At 39.4% G+C, this 18,719-nt stretch overlaps 1 protein-coding gene across 2 annotated transcripts; it reads right to left on the bottom strand.

The window, feature by feature from the left end:
* Positions 1-1,922: 1,922 nt before the first annotated feature.
* On the bottom strand, positions 1,923-17,748 carry pias4a (protein inhibitor of activated STAT, 4a). 2 transcript variants are annotated; one of them, XR_004019884.1, is made up of 12 exons: positions 17,626-17,748; positions 15,307-15,688; positions 15,091-15,175; positions 14,941-14,982; positions 14,665-14,755; positions 11,611-11,739; positions 8,816-8,921; positions 8,226-8,299; positions 6,949-7,109; positions 5,660-5,811; positions 4,741-5,538; positions 1,923-4,515 (listed from the first exon to the last, which is right to left on the bottom strand). XR_004019884.1 is itself a non-coding variant. In XM_030727496.1 (11 exons), the coding sequence occupies exons 1-11, from the start codon at positions 17,650-17,652 to the stop codon at positions 5,264-5,266; spliced, it is 1,524 nt and encodes a 507-aa protein (XP_030583356.1). In that variant the 5' UTR covers positions 17,653-17,748; the 3' UTR covers positions 1,923-5,263. The 2 variants fall into 2 exon arrangements, 1 of the variants encoding a protein (XP_030583356.1); XM_030727496.1 differs by having other exon boundaries at positions 1,923-5,538.
* Between the last annotated feature and the right edge of the window lie 971 nt (positions 17,749-18,719).

Raw genomic sequence — 18,719 nt, 5'->3', positions numbered from 1 at the left:
AAAAATGTCCAAATATGCACCAAGTTTTTGTATGTTCTTTTTTGGCAATGTGCTACCTGTCAAATTTGATTAGATTCAATGGCTTTTCAGTTATCTTGCCAAAAATAAAATAAAGTACTGATCATCTACTTCAGCATAAGCGTTAAATTAAAATAAGGGATTAGCAGAAGAGGATGGATGGATGTTTAATATAATGTAGTTCAACATCAGTTTGATCAAAAGAAAGTCATCAATGAAATCTTTGGTATTGTTAAAAGATACTATGGGATGTAAAAAAAAAGGAACCCCCCCCCCCCCCCCCCCCCCCCCCCCCCCCCCCCCCCCCCCCCCCCCTCCCCATTTGAACAAGCAGACGTGCTCTTAACAGTACTTATTATTAAAGGTGAAATGGCATAAAATAGTGTGTTTTCAAGATTTAAGTAAGCTTGATATTAAAAATATAAGCAAAGCCCAGGTCTTCTGGAGTAATGTTATCTGCACGGAGGAATCATCAATAAATTTGGCTGGCAACAGAAACAATAGAGCAGACAAGTGGCCTTAGGAGAAGAATCTCATTCCAACTATCAAGCATAGTGCTGGATAGTGGTGGATTGGTTTAAAGTTATGTTACAGCCTCAGGAACTGGATACTTTGCATGAGTTGTTTAAACTGTGAGTTCTGCAACATATCAAAAAATATTCAAGAAAATGTGAGGTCAGTGGTCCCAAAGTTGAAGAGGAAGTGGACCTTTTCCACAGAGTAATGTTTATATGTATACAAACAAATCCAAGGAATGGCTTAAACAGGAAAAAAAAAAAACGGCCTATAGTTTTGAATATCACAGAGATAATTTGGGTGGGTGGGGCGGGGTCTGAAATGGGTAGCACAAACAAAACCCTCAACCATCTTGCAACTGAAAGCTGTGTCAGAGCTTTAGCCAGTCAGACTGGGGACAAATGCAAAGCTTACAAGACCTTATTTCTGGTAAAGTCAGCCCTAGCTTCTGAGAATAAAAGTGTTCTCACCCACCCCCCAACAAAAAAAACACTACTATATATATTGAAATCTTTATTGAAGAAATGGCTAAAATAAGTTGTTTTTATCTTGATGCTGTTCAAGTATATTACCTTAATTTGTAGCCACCGTATGAAAGAGGAGCAAATGTTTTTGTAGGGTTTTCTTCATGTGTAAATCAGTATTGCTCCTTTCTTGCATTGAATGCAACTCCTAACTTCGGGAACTGTCTTTGTCACAAGGTAGGAGCCACAACTACAAATAGTTTTTTGGACTGTGACAAAGTAGCATCCCATCCCCAATTAGACTGTGTTCCAGTATGCAACTCATCTGTCTCTTCATTTCCTGTTAGCACTCTAGGGTCTAATAAAGGCCAAAAAAAAAAAAAAAATTCACAAAACAATTTCATGTAACTATGACATCAGTGACGTTGCCAGTTGCTGCAGGAAATATTTTATTTTTACTATCACAAAAAAGGCTCATTGATACTCTGGCGAGTCAGTCTTTATACAGAAGTTTCTTCTTTTGGTGTTGATGCCTACTTTTCCAGAAAACAACACACCCAGAACACTGCACAGATGCATCGCAAACTCTGATCACTGATAATGGCTGCCTAGCTGAATAAATTCAGAACATTTTCAAAATAAGATACTGGCAGACAGTTTTTTTTTTTTTTTTAAGAACTTGATTTTTAATTAATTCCACACGTCAATAACAGCTGTTAGAATAAGATCATTTTTAAATTTTACAGTTTTAACCTCAACAGGCATCAAATGAGTCCCCAGATCTGAGCTTTTGGTACAGGACATGACAATCCACATGTTAACCAGTCCTCCCTGTCCTCAATGGAATCAGCTTCCAGTGCTGCTGCCCTCAACAGCTTCTTATTGTCCACTTGCCTATAGGAACAATTGGAGGCAATTCAAGGCTTAATAAAATATTATTTAAATTTTATTGTCTTTTAATATGAACATATATATAAAAAAGAAACAAAACAAAAAAACAAAAACATTTACATCATGGATTGTAAGCCTCTGCCCATGCTACCTTATGCATTATTACAAGAAGAGATGCCACTACAAGAACACCAGACCTTCAGCTCTCTCTCTGGCTCCCAAACTGCAAACTTACCTGGCTCAGTTCCACAGCAACAACCTATACCGTCTCCCATCTTTAACCATAAGGCAATGAGAAGTTTAGGAGATCCACGCAAAAAAATGACCTTCTATACCTAGCAACAAATGAAAAACGCCATTTTCATGTGTATAGCAGTTACTTACAAATACAAACTGCCTATTTAAAAGGCAGCTATTAGAGTTCTTTACAATATTTTGCTTCAAAGCACCTTAAATAGCTTTTCAGGGACACACTGATGTATTAGAGGCAAAGTGCCATCAATCAATCTTGTGTGGATTCCCAAAAATAGTTTCATCTGTATATTGATTTTGTGAGCCGTCAAAAGAAGAAAAATGGAAGACCAGATTTGACTCCATCTACTTTTTCAATCATCAGCCGTGTCAGAGGATGCACTTGGAACAGTGAGGCCCCAGATCGATGTGTAAATGTCATTTCGGCGCATGTGAGCAAGTCAACAGAAATCCCGTGCTGACAAAGGGAAGTAAAGCATGCAGAATGCCTTCGAGCCCCTAACCCCCCAGTCGGTCATGGTGGAGTGGGATTATTTCCACCTTCACATTTTCTGATTTTTATGCACAAGATGGACGACCGGAACTCGTCACGATCGGCAGGGATCTTTTAACACTCATTACATGAGGGCTTTTGAAATAAATAGACCATGAGTAAGTATTGATGTGTCACATGAAAGTGCAAACAGCTCTAGCAACACAGCAACAGTTTTTCTGAAACCAACACTAACGATCACCCTGCAGATAAACCTAAAGCCTGCACATGCCCAGTGTCTCTTACTGCAGCCTTAGTGGGGGTGGCACAGAGTGGAGCACAAGGGTGAAGTAAACACAGCAACCCTTGTTACTGTACACGCTGTAAAGGAGGAAGCCACTCATGGCCTGAGCACTAGCAGCTCTGCTGCTAATAATGTTTCAGCTGCAACACTGAACAAGCACATGAGGACAGGATTTGATCCAATATTACTTGCACTGGGCCTATCAGACTGACAGGCTCAGTGCAAGGTTAGCTGCAAGCTTAAATAAATTTTTTGTTTGAACAATACAGAACTTGGTAAAACTCAGGCCACAATTAAACTTAATTTTTTATCTATACAGAAATAAATTCCAGAATGGACACAACAGGGCGGGGTTGTTTTCAGCTGATCACACCACCCACAAGCAGTTAACCTAAAGAAAACACTGATCACTATCTGTGGAGCAGCAATCACATATGGACAATATTAGTGCAGGTGCAGAGGAATTTAAGTGGTAAGCCTACAGCATGTAGCAATTAAAGTCCAATTCTATTCCAGCAAATAGATCTGACCTTATCTACATTGAAAGGAGGCCAAGAGGGGTTGCTGGATGAAGCTTCTCTGCTTGTTCCCGACACGACTATTTGTAATCCAATCAATGACTTTCAACTTGGTGGGGTTGCACTCAATGACACTTCATTAAGTTATGTTGTGTCAGACATGTTGAACCCACTGCAGCAAAATACTCTGAATGGTGCTTTGACCCAGGTCGCATTCATTCAGTGGAAAAGAAAAGCAGCGTTCAACAGCAGAGCCATGCGCACAGATCGATATATATCTCCACACCAAATCCCAGCAGCAGAGGTGCCCTGATTCCTGCAATCAACAGCTACAGTCTATACAAAAACTACAACCAAGTATTATGTAGATTTACCACAAACTGTTAAGAGAATGTAAAGTATTTAAATAAATATGATACTTTCAAAGCAGGACACAGTAATATGGGATAAAATGATGACTTTGTAACCCTATTCTGTCCACTTCTCTGACGGGAAAATATTGATTAAAACATGTTCTCACAGTCTGGGGTCCCCACCTAATGGCCAGCTCAACTGGCCTTAAAACCACAGGCTTCACTCTTTACTACTTTAACAAAAAAGGCACCTCACAACCATTTCCCCCTCAGTGAGCTCTTAAAAGATACCTGCTTTGGCACAGCTGCCGCACAGCAATTCTGACGAGTTAGATCCATGTGGAATTCTGAGATATCAATCCTAACAGATCCTGTTAAAGACACAACTGCAATAAAGTTTTACAGAGCGGAACAGTTCCCAACAAGTTTTTGTATCACTGACTTCTACAGTTAGCCTGGTTATTCACAAACTAACTCACCTTCAACCAAGATTTTTTTTTTTTTGTGCTACAGAGGGATCAGAGCTGCACGGAGCAGTGGAATTAAAAAAAAACAAACAAAAAAACAAAAACAAAACAAAAAACAACAACAAAATGCAGGAAAACACTATATCCAGTGTAAAATTGGATTCAGAAAGACTCGTCAATTCTTCTGTCTTCTTCCACTTCTTTCAAAGCTACTCTCTGGTCAGTCTGCCAAGTTTTTATGACTGAGGTAGGTTCTTTATCTAAGGACAAAATAAAATGGAAATCACACACTGAAGCCAGTATCATGTCCTGCCATTTCATAATAAAAATGATAAATTCCTGAAAAAAACCCTTTCAAGCTTTGAATTCATTTGAATGAACAAAGAACAAAATAGGAGAGTTTAAAATTTGCATCACACTCCAGATATCTCTGCCTTGTCCTCCCCCAAATTTTTTATTTGCCTTTTCATTTGTTTTTCACCTACCAAAAACTACTGAGGAGCTTCCATTTTCAACTTGCCTGTGCATCACAAATGTGACAAAAATCAGAGACGCAACATTGAACGCCCATGGCTAAAAGAGCCAGTAATTCCAAGTCATATACAAAGAGAGATGGGTGGTACAGGGAATAGTCTGGTAAGAGAGAAGCAAGGGCTGTGGCTGTGGTGGGGTGCTCAATCCATTCAGTCTCTTTAGCAGAGGCAGGACAGTACAGATGTTCACTGTAGGGTGACAATTGACCAAGAAGTGTAAGAGTAGCTTCCAGTGGTGTACAGTACAAAGAGGAATCCTTATCACTCTAGACTGAAGAACCAATGACAGTGCATGTTTGAGTGCGTGTTTGTCTGCCTGGATATAAACCAGAGCTGCTAAAAGGCTCTGATGTTGGGGCAAAAAAGGAGGGTTGTTGCATCTAGTTGATTACTGTGTTCCTGTCCTCACGTTTTAAGGCCCCTGCCTCTCTGTCTCTGTGTGTGTGTCAGTCTACGAGGGGACAGAGCTGTGGGGTCAGTAGGCAGTGACCAGGTCCTTGTCGTAGTTGTATCGGCCCCTCTTTGGGGCAGGACTGTCGGCGCTGTCCTCAGTGTCCTCACTGTCTCCTCCAGCCCCGCCCCCCTCCTCCTCAGAGGAAGAGTCAAGAGTCAGATCTACCACCGCACCTCCTCCTGGTGCCACAGCAGGTGCTCCTGTGACTCCTGGCATCCCCACAGAACTGCTTCCAGACTTGGCCGTCAGACTAGTGCTGCTGTGGGCTGGTGAATGGCCATTTGCTTCAGGAATGCCTGCAGAAAGAAGTATAATTTTAAGGTAAGGAAGAAAAATTTACTTTAGTAAGCAACAGCACACACATACAAAAAGAAAAAAATTTAAGAAGGTGGTGAACTAACAAGATTTAACACTTACATATATCAACAACTGGGTAGTCTGGTGTATTACTGCGTTCTCTTTCCCGCTCCCTCTCCTTCTCATCTCTGATGGGTCGCCAGGAACCGTCTGTTAAGTACTCTATCTCCTCGATGTCCTCGCTCGTTTCTTTTAGGATCTCAGATAGCAGCCTGAAATGCACACAGGTCATTAGGGGGGCATCACAAAACAAATTATACACTAACTGCTCAGTTTTAACTCAAGTGCAGGAAGAGTCGAGTTCAGCACAATTAAAAATAAAATCAGGTCTTCGGAATAACAGTGTCTTTTTTTTTCTTTCCCCCCCATGTGGAGCAAACATACTTTCATCATTTTGCATCCACACTCCTTCACCACACTGCTAACCATGTTTATAATCATTACCATTAACATGAAATATCAAGATCTTCAAATCATGAAGAAAAAAACAAAAACAAAACAAAAAACCCCACAAAATATTTTAAACTCTTTCATGAATGAAAATTCCATTTTTGACAACAATTAATTATTTGACAATTACACTGTCAAACATCAAACTTAGATCAGCTAAAGAAGGCGCTTTCACACAAACTTAATTTAAGGAATGTAAATATATCTCAGAGCCAAAGTGCGGCACAAAGCTTTCAGTCTTTGGGAAAGTAAGACGTGCCTGTGAGCTGCTTAGAACTTCCAAGAATGACACCCACAAATCGCTGTGGATGGAATATATTCTTGAGATTTTCTTTTCTTTTTTTCTTACTAAGAAAAATCTATTGTGCTGGTTATAAAATACATAAAAGAACAGATGTGTTCAAGTGTTCACTGCTGAACAGATTAACTATAAATATTTGGCACTTCAAGCCTAAGAAAGCTCTAAGTGCTAATTTTTTGTGTCTTAAGAGACACTTATAGCACGAGTGCCCAAAAGTCCTCAAGTCCCATCATTAGATAGCTCTCTACATTGAAAGTGAAAACCAGGTATGTCCAAAAGTCAAATAATTTTTCATTAATATAACTGGACAGCAGGTGGAGAAATACAAGTCATGAAACATAACGACTCTTCATGCAATGCAAAAAGAAAAGGGGGAAAAAAAAAGAAAAAAAAAAAGAAGAAAGCAGTACATGTTGGTTCATGGTTCAGCTTGTATCAAGAATCCTTAAAACATCTTTGAAGGTTCCATAATCTTCCTCAAACTGGCATCACATACAAGTACTTAAAAATGACACAATGCAAACTTTCAGAATTTACTGACTCAGTAAAATAGTGCTGCAGGGGTGGGACAAGTCAGAGCACGCTTTGCTCTCCTTACCCATCAATAGTGAGAAGCTCGAATGGAGCGGGCTTGTCACACACTGGGCAAGTCCATGTGGGCTTCTTTTCATTCATCTGAAGGAAAAAGACCGCGTCGAAACACTGAAGGTGGGCACAAGTTAACACTCGACATGGCACCCCAAGCCGCATCTTCACCAGCTGGAAGTGAGAAAGAATGTAGAGAGAAAGAAAAGAAAAGCTGAAATATGCCAGCAATATCATGCTTTGTAAGACATTTTGGGAGATCCCTCATAACGACACAAACAGCCAACACCACCACCACAGGACTCTGAACCCCCCCCTTCCCCCAATTTCATGCCCCAGCCTGAGTGTTTTAGGAGGGGTGGGGGTTAAGTAAAGCTCAGGCATTGGATATTAGGACCAGTACCTGCATGACCAAAAGAATCATGACATCCATGCATGCACTGAAGGCAAAGTCTGTAAAAAAGCTGATACTGTGGGTGTTTAAATCAAAGTTTTCTTCCAGCTGGAATAGTCACAGTGTTTCACCACACACAGCCATTAGTGGGCGAGCAGGCCACATATATTAAACACTTTCACAGTGACTGACTTTGGCATGTTAGATTTTTTTTTCCATCCATATGACTAAGCAGCAATCTACAATCCGTTTGCTTGTTGACAAACCCCTTGTTCTTACTTTGAAAGTTCAGTTGCTGCTAACCAGCTAGGCCTGGCCCTTCCCGTGTGGTGTTTTCCAGCTGGCCAGGTTGTCATTGTGGCATGACTTATCAGTCAGCTGCTTCCTCTGAGATGACTGTTCCTCAGATAGAAGACAGTGTTGGATTGTAGTTGGTGACCTACTACAATCCAGCAAGATTTGCTGCAAGTTGATGGGCCGCTCCAGCTAGAACATGCAGCAAGTGGAAAACTGGTTCACGTGCTGCTATGTCAAGCACTTTGAGGCTGCTGAGCAGAACAAAGACCAGCGTTGAGAGCTGCAGTCCAAGATGGTGGAGGTGGAGTTTGGCCACAGGATAAGAGACTCACTATGCTCCATTATAAACATAGCTTTGGTTTATTAAATTACAAGCTGAAACTACATATGGTTTAATTTTTTTTTTTTTTTTTTTAAATGGAGGTAAACTTTCACACAGTCATTCATTTAGTGACGATATCCCTCTAGAAGTTTTGAAAACTGCAGATTTTTGCTCTTTCTGCTCTGACAAAGAAAGCATGGTGCATACTGAAACGGCAAACGTGGCACAAGTTGCTTTGTATATTAAAACCCCACCATTTTTATTAAGATGTACTCACTGGACAGATGAGAGACACTCTGAGGCCTGTGGTCGCAATTTCGCTCTCTGGGTCAAAGCGTAGTTTGTCTTGTACTGTTTATGAGAGGTAAATGAACAGTTATGACATTTAGTATCAGACAATCAGACAATATGCTATAATACTTAAAAATCAACAACAGAGGGGGGATATTAATGCATTTTTACTGTTAAAAATGTACTGATCAATTTAAAAAATAACATTTAAAAAAGTAGGCCTACATAGATTTTTTTTGCATGAACAGCTGATTTTTTATCTTAAAACTCTGAACCCAGAGTCAAAACTCAGGTATGTCAGTGCTTGCTGTTATTAATTTGATGTCATTACTATGCAATGTGCAAACATGGTAGCACTAAAAAAAAGAAAATGCATAAGCTGGGAAGATAACTTGGAACTCATTCTTGATGCATGCACTGATGCAGCCCTACTACACAATCCAGTCTTACCAGAACGACATAACTAAACATTTAGTTAGCGACCTTTATATACAACACTGAAGTGACTGTACTTTTCATCCCATTCTCAATGTCAAAGATGTAAGCAAAAATATTCAGTGTAAAAGCATCACTTACTGCGTTCACGGCAGCGTTCTGCACTTTCAACTGAGCAGAGTTTAAGCTGGCTGAAGAGATCTGCTGCAGTGAAGACCCTCACTAAATATACTGCCACAGAGTATCGCTGAAAACACAGATTAAAAGGTTGTTAAATTTTTATTATTAAAAGAATTTACCCACTAAGAATTGAGCACTGACAGTGGCACTTTAATATGACTTGTTATGGTAAGAATTCACTTAGCTTATGTTAGAAGAAGGATTACAGAACCATCATATTAATGCAAGAAACCCCCTCAGAATATGTGGACACGTCAATGAAACTGCATCTTAGCACAGAACATTCTTCTAACTAAACTAAAGAATGTTACTCATGTGTTTGATTGTGGTTACAATTCACTCAGACACTTGTAACATGTGTTGCCCATAATAAACAAAAACACTTAAGTTTAGGCTCAACCAAGTCTCCACTTTTAAAGAAGATTAGATTTTGGAATTATGATCATGTATTACTGTCAATAAACTCTAATAAAGAACCTTAATTTGCAAAATATGAAAGAAATCTGTTCCTGAAATCAAACTTTTTTCACAATCTCAGGCACTGGCTGGGGACGGTTTGCCTCATGATGTACAGTCCACCAGATCAGCCCCTCTGAGGCCACAGCCAGGATAGCTAGAGGCGTGCAAATCTGCAGTTACTCTGTATGGTATGGTGGCAGCGATTCAGGCAGTTCATGTTAGTCGCTCAGCACTCATGTCTGATCTCCCAGTTTCTAAAAAGGTGCCCACAGGCTTCCAGTTCACATGTCTGGACCCTTGGTTCCCCCATGGAACCCCTATAGTCTTTGGCACTCTTCAGAATCCCCCTTGATCCCCTCAACAATGCTAATTTTAAATGCCTTTCCCTTAAAAACAGCTTTTCTGATAGCTTCTTCTTCTCCTTCATAACATTTGCCAGTAGGTTTCACAGCGATTGCTGCAGGTTTTCGCCAGAAGGGTCAGGGGTATCCTTCAGCCTAAACCTGCATTTCTGCCAAAGGCTAGTCTATCCAAGTCCTCCTGTCCAAGTTTGCTTTAACTCTGGGGTCTTGGGCAGACCCAGACAGTCAAACTCCAGGCTGTCCTATCAGGTTGTAGAGGCCACTCACCAAAGGTATGCATTTTAAAGAACTCTTCTCCCATCCCAAGTACGGTGCCACTCAGGTCGAGGTGTGACCACTTTATGGGCCTTGTCAAGGGCCATTTGTGCTGCTGTGACATGGTCGTGTGAGTCCACATTTTCCAGATTCTGCCATCTTAATGTGGCAGCGAATCCCTCCTTTGGAGAGCAGGTGCTGGGTGCATCTCAGTGGTAGCCAACTGGGCATTGTCTCTATGGTCGATCTAGCATCTTGTGGACCAATCACAGCACCATTATGGCTTTCCCTCTGCATCTTTGTAGGGTCTTTCATTGTGCAGAGTAATAGCTCCTCTGCATCTCAGGCTTGGCATTCACTTCTTGAAGGGTCTTTACCTGGTTGCCATGTAAATATGTACATTTGTGCATAGCTCACGTACTTAAACCAGGGATCCTCACATCCAGACCTCGAGAGCCGGTGTCCTGCAGGTTTTAGATTTGTCCCTGATCCAACACACCTGAATCAAATGGCTGAATTCTCTCCTCAGTATGCAGTCAAGTTTTCCAGAGTCCTGCTAATGACTTCTATATTTGACTCAGGTGTGTTGAAGCAGAGACACATCTAAAACCTGCAGGACTCTGGCTCTTGAGGCCTGGATGTGAGGATCCCTGACTTAACCTGTGGTGGTTAGGATATTGGGCTGCACCATCTCCTGTCAGGGTGTCTCAAAGAGTTACCCCATGCACATGGAATATGTAAAGAAGTGGAGAAATAAAGAATATATGGTTATGTTGTACCTTAATGCCCACCAGGGATGGATTCACAAACTACTTTCCAAGCCAACAAAAACGTTTTAGACTTTCACTGATTCAGTATGCTGAGCAAGGCATTTATTATTTGTATGTACAACTACAAACAAATGTTCCATAGTGTAGTGGTTTACACATTCACCGAACAAGCAAAAGAGTCTCAGTTTGATCCTGGGAGGAAACACAAATCCCTTTGGGACTGAATCAGAAAGGGCATCCGATGTAGAACTCTACCAAGCACGCAGAGGTACCTGCTGTAGCAATCCCTTGTGAGTAAGGATGCAACCAAAAATAGGTTTCTTTTATGCGCAACTACAAACAAATGTTTAGAACCTGCAATTCCTCAAGTGCACAACACTGTAAGCGGAGCTGTTGGAATTGTGATCATGCAGTGAATAAGCTGAGGTTGTTGAAAGTTTGTGCAAACCTTCCTCCTTCTTGCTTGAATAAAATACAATACAAAGCCAACAAAAAGCCCACTTTGTCTACAGGCAGTCCAAGATCCCAAAAATATTCAGTTTTCAATTGTAAAAGACCAAACAATAACCACACTATAGAATTTAAGTGAACTAATTGGTTCACAAAAGGGTTCCATTTAAAAAAAAATGTTTTTAAAGGTGCTAACCAGAGTAAGAGTCTTCTAGCTGCTTATGTGGATCAGAATTGTGGTGCCAACAGTCCTTAATGAGTTATATCACACACAGAGTTAACTGGGCCCAAGGAAGCACTCAAAGATCTACAAGTACCAGCATGCATCGATGCACTACAAGATCTGCCAAGAGGAGGTGGACGGATTAGCAGGGCAAAGAAAGAAAGTTTTAAAAAAAAACAAAGATCTGTGACCATCACAACCCTGAGTTATAGCTACAAGATGGAGGATTTGACTGACCTTTCCAAAGTTTCCCCAGGTGATGGTAACTCTGTTGGTGACATTGGAGAGGTGCAGCCATGGAGTGATATTTATAGGACGACAAGGACGACGAGGTTCAACACCAGGCTTATTGGAGGGGTAATATCCCTGTAAAACACACACAATTGAAAATAAATACATAAAATAAAACTTCAAAAAGGTAATCGAGCAATAATTTATCCAAAATATCTTTTCATAATTTGTTAAAATCAGAGACAGAAAAACAGTTCAAATAGAAGAAAGAGCTCAGACTAAACTTGACAAGATTTCTGAGCTCAAAGGAAGTGATGCATAGATGTTAGATTTCTCTCAGTATCTCAATTTTTTTTGTACATACTTCTATTTGTTTACTTATTCTTTACTTACCTAACACATTAAAAAAAAAAAAAAGACGAATGTTTTCACTAACAAAAGCCAAAATATTCAATTTACAATAGGGCTGTGCCTTGCTATACCATCTGAGATAATACCAGCATCAATTGTTATGTGATATAAAAATGCCATATCATATGATATTAATGATTTACCAATGCCATTCATTTACATCCATAGTGGGCACAACAACAAGACAAGCCCAGACATGTCTTGAGCAAGAGTCATGTGTTAGTCTCTGATAACAATTTAGAAAAAAAGAGAGCTATTAAAACAACCTCAAACAAAGCAAAACGCTTTGCAAAATATACAAGAAAACTGTTCTCACTGAAGGTCGAAACAGCAAACTGATTTCCCCACTTGAGGCAAAAAACACCAACGGGTACAAGCAGGTTATGAAGGCATGCGAGGAGATGATACTAGCAGCTGGTGATGGCCCCAAAGTAAACAAATGGCTCAACTGAGCATCGCTGGCGGACTCGCTAGTTAGACTCCCGATGACAGGAAGAGCAAAATGGTGAATGGAAATTACCAATATGGTTACATGGTGGTAAAAGAGGGCTTTAAACAACTGGCTAAAAAGTGTGACCCAGATAAAACATCCAAGGTAGAAAATATTTTTCAGCTTCAATGTTATTATCCGACGGTATTGTGCAGGCTTGTGAAGCATCACAAAGGTAGTTATTGTTGTCATTAAAAGTCCTAAGCAAGATTATAATAGTTTGGGATTTTACATTATAGTTCAGTTTTATTTCATTTTAACTTATTTTTCTCTAATTTACTTAGTTTTAATTAGTTTTTAGAGTGGTTTTGCTCATTTTTATTTTTTGTTTAATGCTTAGCTTTAGTTTAGTTTTCATTAGTTTTAGTCTTAGTTTTTTCCATACTTTGTCAGGTGCGAGAGTATTGTGCCATAAGAACTCAACAAAAGATACTGTTTAAACAATTTGTATTCAACAACCAACTGTTCACAAGATAACAGTATCATGTGCTAAATGTGTGTAATACTAAGGACACACATGAACATCAAGAGACAAAGGGAGAAACGTAAAGAAAAACAAACTCCAAAGCCAAATAAACTCCCAACAAAGCTTCGGTGCAGTAGATTAACAACACCTCGTATGTGATGTGCAACATCAGAACACAGCGAATGTTTGACAAAAACAAACTGAACTCTCTGAAGGAATCAAATCCCAAATACAGCTTTTCAAGACTGTGTGTGTTTGTATTTGCGATGCTGGTTCTCTGTCAGAGATGCTCAGAGAGCTAGCTTGGTTAGATACTCACTAATTAGACTTCAGCTGGTCTTTGCGGGGCCTACATATGCAACCTACATAAGTGGCCAATGTCGTTACCGCATTTATGCTTGTGTAATTGCATTATGCATTATTACCTCGTGGTCGCCTGCCAGTGTTTTATATGCGGTGCTGGCCGAAAGAAACTAAAAATGCTGGGACTTTTTCCTCTCCTTGGTCCATGCTCGGTGCAATCACCAATAAAACATCCTTCAGTATTGTTTTTTATATGAACATGAATATAATTATTGCAAATTCTTTGAAATGCCATGATAAAATTTTGAGGATCTATCCAACAACCCTAATTTATGCGTTGTGTTAAATGTTGAAAATTACAACTGCTATTTCTGCTTGAAAAAAAAAAAAATCAATTAAAAAAAAAAAAAAAAAAAAATCACTTAATTATCAGAATATATGCAACAGAAAATAATAATAATAATAATAATAATAATAATAACAATAACAACAACAATTATAATTATTATTCTAATTATTATTATTCTAATTCTAATTATTATTATTATTATTATTATTATTATTATTATTATTATTATTATTATTATTATTTAGTAGTAGTAGTAGTAGTAGTAGTAGTAGTAGTATCATCAATAATAATTATTGTAGCTTTGGTCCCATCTATATCCTAGCTACAGGTTTCTCACTTTATTAGATTTTGATGATAATTGATTCCAGTCCACTTGTTGAGTCATTTCCATTCACATTCACCAAAGTCAGCAATTTTTATCTCCTGTGCCACTTAAACTAGCTAACAGCTTAAATACAGTAAAAATTCAAATAAATGTTTAAGGATAAGGAGCTAAGGGAATTTAAAAGTGAACTTCTCTTGTACAGTGAGGATTTCTTGATCCATTTAGATCTGTGTACAGGATAGAATGGTAGTATTAGGCCAGAGGCCAAATTTGGACATTTATTGCCAAAATATATCCATAGGAGGTTATGGCTCACGCCCTCCTAGCTGTCATTAAACTGCTAAGCTTGCCAGTTTGATTTCTCGTGGCACACCTTAAGCCACATAATGCCTGCCAGCTGGAAAGGTTCCTCTTAAAGTTTAGTTTCCTGAGGTCTTCAGGTAAGCTTAGACTATTTTTACCTAAATTTTATTTATTTATTTTTTGCTGTTGTTCAAGGCATATCTACATTAGGTTACATTATCCATCACTATGATGACATTTTATTGTTGACCCGGCATATATCTGCCACTGACACCAAGTGACATATTGACTGCATTTGAAAACAGAGCGCACAAACAATGACTGAGAAAATATTTCACAACAGTAAAACAAGCCCAGCTTTAGTCATGCCTGTATTATGAAGGTGTGGTACATTTCAGAGTGAATCAACTCACCGGCACATGACAATAGGACTGATTGACTTTGACAGCTATGTTGGGAGGATACTGGTCCTCCTGAACACCAATGGAGTCTGTGTAACAGATTCTGCAACAGAGAGCAGTAACAGAGGAAAATGATTAATATCATCATATGAATGAACCACCTTTTGGCCACTGAGGATGACTGAATGTGTATCTATTAAATCTTGCAATATACATATGAGATATTCTTATGACCAGTACAGACACTGGCAGCACCTTGAAAAATGTAACTTATTAATGGGAACTTACCTAAGAACTACTTGGATTGATCGGATTCCTGGACGAAGTTCACTAAGAAAATGATAGGTCACAAATTAAAAAATGCTTCAAAGACATATTTTATATTAAACTGAGATTAACTCCAAGTGCACATCTACCAGAAAATATATGAATTCTTACCTTGCATTTCGGATCTGGTCTGCTTGGCTGGGTGTTAACTCAAAGATGCATTGACTATCCTGCAGTTTCTCACTGTTCTGGGCAACTGTAAGTAGATGGAGATGAAACCCATCATTAAAAAAGAACAGTGGAAAGTCTCAAAGTTGAGTAAAAATACAATGTTTATCAAAAAACAAAAACAACAACAACAAAGCCTAACAAATAGTCCACACTCACTTAGCTCTGTTGGTGGCAGCAGTGTCTCTAAAGTTTGGTAGAAGGGCAGTGGCACTAGCTTCACCTCTGCTGCAGGTGTGGGGATCGGTTTGGAAATGCCGTTGAGGTAGTCTGCGCCCTGAGAGGTGGCAGTAGGGGAAGAGCTGAGGGATGAGTAGGCAACTGGGACGCTCTCTGGACGCCGTGCAGCCAGCCAACCAGATGTTTTTGGGAAACGTGACTCATAGAGCTGCCTGACGTTCTTCAGCAGCTCTGGGCTGTATTCAGTCTGCACTAACCTCAGCGCACGCCCCACCAGGTCTTGCTTCAGCCCACTTTTGCTGCGACCCATTGAGGCCAGCAGCGTCTGCAGGTCTGAGACCCGGAAACTTTTGACCATATTCTAGTGGGAGAACAAGAAAATTAAAATTTTTTTTTAGATAGATAGATATAGAATAATACAAAAATAATGAGGTTTGTACTCAGGGAAGGCTGAAGTGACAATGACGCTAATTTGCAAGCTCAAACTTATTTTAAGAGCCAATTCCCAAATTAAGGTGTATATACAACTAATTAAAGTACCAATTACCTTTTTCCTGTTTGTCTCAGGTAGGAAAATACATGTTACAACACTTGTGTTTATAGTCTCAGTTTCTGAAGTAAATGTATTAAGTAAATGAATGAAATAATTTAATATCTTGTGTAAAGTGCTACATAAATACAACTGCACTTTGTTTTTCCCCTGTCAAGATCCACAGAGTTAATTACAGGTAACTTAAATGCAGAACAGAGCAGTTGATCAAACTGCTTGATACCTGCTAAAATTAGCATCTGTCCTTGGTCACTTTAATCCTATAGAGGGTTGAAAGTGCATTGTAATTAGCTAGCTATATTAAGAAGTCCATTTCTAACTCTGAGGAGAATGGCTTGGCCATGATACAAGTGATCAAACTAACTGTGGTAGCGTTAAGCTTTAGAAAACTTCCCAACGCAGTTAGAAAGTATGAATAAACTTGGCAAAGCACTGTTTTACACCCATACCATTTACCATGCAACGCATAGAAATCTAAAACAATACTCTGGCAGTAAGGCTGAGTTGCAAATAAATATATGCCTAAAAATTTGTTATTACTGGCCTAGAAATGTACAAATAGTGCATTCCACTCTGCATGACACACACGAAACAGCTATAGTTTACCTTGTACACGCTTATATGCGCTTTGAGTGCTCTGACTGAGTAGAAAAGCGCTATATAAGAACTAGTCCATTTACCATTTATATGTATAAATCTGTTTAGGTCCACATTAAAATGGAGCACAAATGATGACAAAATCCACATGATTATGATTCTGTTAACCGTTTAATGTAATTTGAATTAGCTGTTTATGGCTTAATAAAAACCTAATTTGTGAACTAATCAGCAAAATGTAAGTTGAAGACAAACCATAACAAGCAAGGATGTTTATTTACTAAATACATGTGAATTACAGACGCACGTTGGGCTGTTAAGTAAGCGTAAAGTATCTTATTTTCTACATAATATGTTAAAAATTTCAGTAACTTGTATATAATACTTGCATGTACGTGTGGAATAGATTATATAAGGACAAGCCGCACATGGTCGTATCTGATGATGCTTTTTTTCTTTATTTACTTTTGATGACGTAGAGAGCATGCGAACCGGGCTCTAGGGGCAAAACATGGGATGTTGTTTAGCCTTCTGCCAAGCTTCAGCTTTGTCTCACATAATTGATTTGGACATTACTGGGCAAGTGATTCATGTCTATATTAAAATCTACACTGTACAAATGCAGCCGATTGAAAAATACAGTTGCGTTACACAAGCTGTTCAGCCTCACTTGAACGTTGCCAATGTAGCCTATGCTATCGCCGGGCTAGCTTCTCAGACTCGGCATTCAATCACGACTGCTAGACATTTTGACAGGTGCACGGCTCCATAAACTAAACCGGCTACCTACAGACAGAATATTAATGTAAACCATATACTGTCAAACGGTAACATGCCAGAAAGCAGGCTAGTGGCAGACAACTACACGCTTAAACGGTCTTATCATTCATTTTCAGTGTCTTCCTCCAGAGCCAGCGTGATGCTAGGTGAACCAACGCACTTGCCTAGTTAACATTTCCAGGCAGGCTAGCCACGTTAGCACCACAGGCTAGTTCGTTTCAGCGTGACTGAAATACTTCACATTAGTAAGAGTAAATACCCTTTAATAATATTCATACAAAGCCCACAGTTTCCTCACAACCTGGGTGAGTTTCAACCCACACTCCCGCGCACGTCTCCCATCAAATCAAAGCCCACCAAGCTCTACTTGCCATCGCTTCCACCAGTTCGGCCGCCATCTTCGTGCAGCAGTACCGCGAGAGTCAGAGACGCTTGCTGATCTTGCACCAATGGAACAATGAGCCTGCTTTGATAGAGAGGCAGCTCCAGCCAATCACAGCGCAATTTTAACCAGCATCTGAAGTGAGTCACTCAAAATGGGCGGGAGCACATTATTTTAAAGTTACAGCACAACTTTTAAAAAGCACTAAGAGGCAGGTCTCAATTCCAAAATAGGCCTCTGTGTCGATTAATACCACTACGTGTCAAAGTATTTCGATATTGAGGTTGTTTCAATTTTATAGTATTGAGGTATTGTGAAGGCGTACCTTAAACATAGTTTAAATTCAACGTGAGTGGAAAGCATGGGCTGTCAAGTGGACTGGGTCGCATGGTCCCTTCAATTCCCGTCCGAGCAAAATATTCCATTTCAGGTTCAGCGATCAGCCGTGAGATGTGGCGTTAATGCTTTGTCTGAGGTATGTTCATAATTAAATTAAAATGAGTGATTAAGAAACCTACACTTACACGTGCAGGCATAGTCCTACAAATCGTTCTCTGAAACACAAATACCAGATTGTGTTACCACCTCAGCAAAGTGGAAACATGTTTATTGAGGGAAACGTCTGCTCCATTTCCGAATCCAGCCCTGCTTTTCCAAAACTCTCCGTATGTGGGCAAAGAATAGCCTCATGGAAAAACAAAAATCAATTGAGGGAATTGCAGTATCATGTAATAACATGGTGTGTTTTGTTGTGGCTCCGCTTTGGATGGGAAATGTCAATAAAACAGTGCTGTATTTTCAAAAGAACAGGTTACTATGCTTCTGTGCTGACTCATAAAAAAGATTTTCTTAATTTACATTACAAATAAAACTTACATGAGAAATCTGAGATTCCTTTAGTTCAGTTATTCATGCACCTGTTTCAATTTAGTGCACAAATACAGCCCCTAAATGCAAATTCATGTTGCATACAGGTTGTTATATTTTAAAATTTCTTCAAACATTTTTTCATATTTATCTAGTTACTATAGCATGAGCTTGAAAATAAATGAATGAAACTAATTACAATGACAACTTGCAAGG

Source organism: Archocentrus centrarchus, chromosome 4 (assembly GCF_007364275.1).
Source record: "Archocentrus centrarchus isolate MPI-CPG fArcCen1 chromosome 4, fArcCen1, whole genome shotgun sequence".
In the NCBI taxonomy this organism is placed as follows: domain Eukaryota; kingdom Metazoa; phylum Chordata; class Actinopteri; order Cichliformes; family Cichlidae; genus Archocentrus; species Archocentrus centrarchus.
The sequence above is the reverse complement of the archived record's forward strand: the minus strand, read 5'-3'. Positions and strand labels throughout refer to the sequence as shown.

What these genes read in the sequence shown, in the direction of transcription:
- pias4a (XM_030727496.1), bottom strand. Translation starts at nt 17,652, where the DNA reads ATGGCGGCCGAACTGGTGGAAGCGATG. An exon ending in CCTGGGGAAACTTTGGAAAG is followed by an intron (nt 8,922 to 11,610) that starts GTCAGTCAAATC and finishes CTGTGTTTTCAG; the next exon opens with CGATACTCTGTGGCAGTATA. An exon ending in AGAACGCTGCCGTGAACGCA is followed by an intron (nt 8,300 to 8,815) that starts GTAAGTGATGCT and finishes TCTCATAAACAG; the next exon opens with TACAAGACAAACTACGCTTT.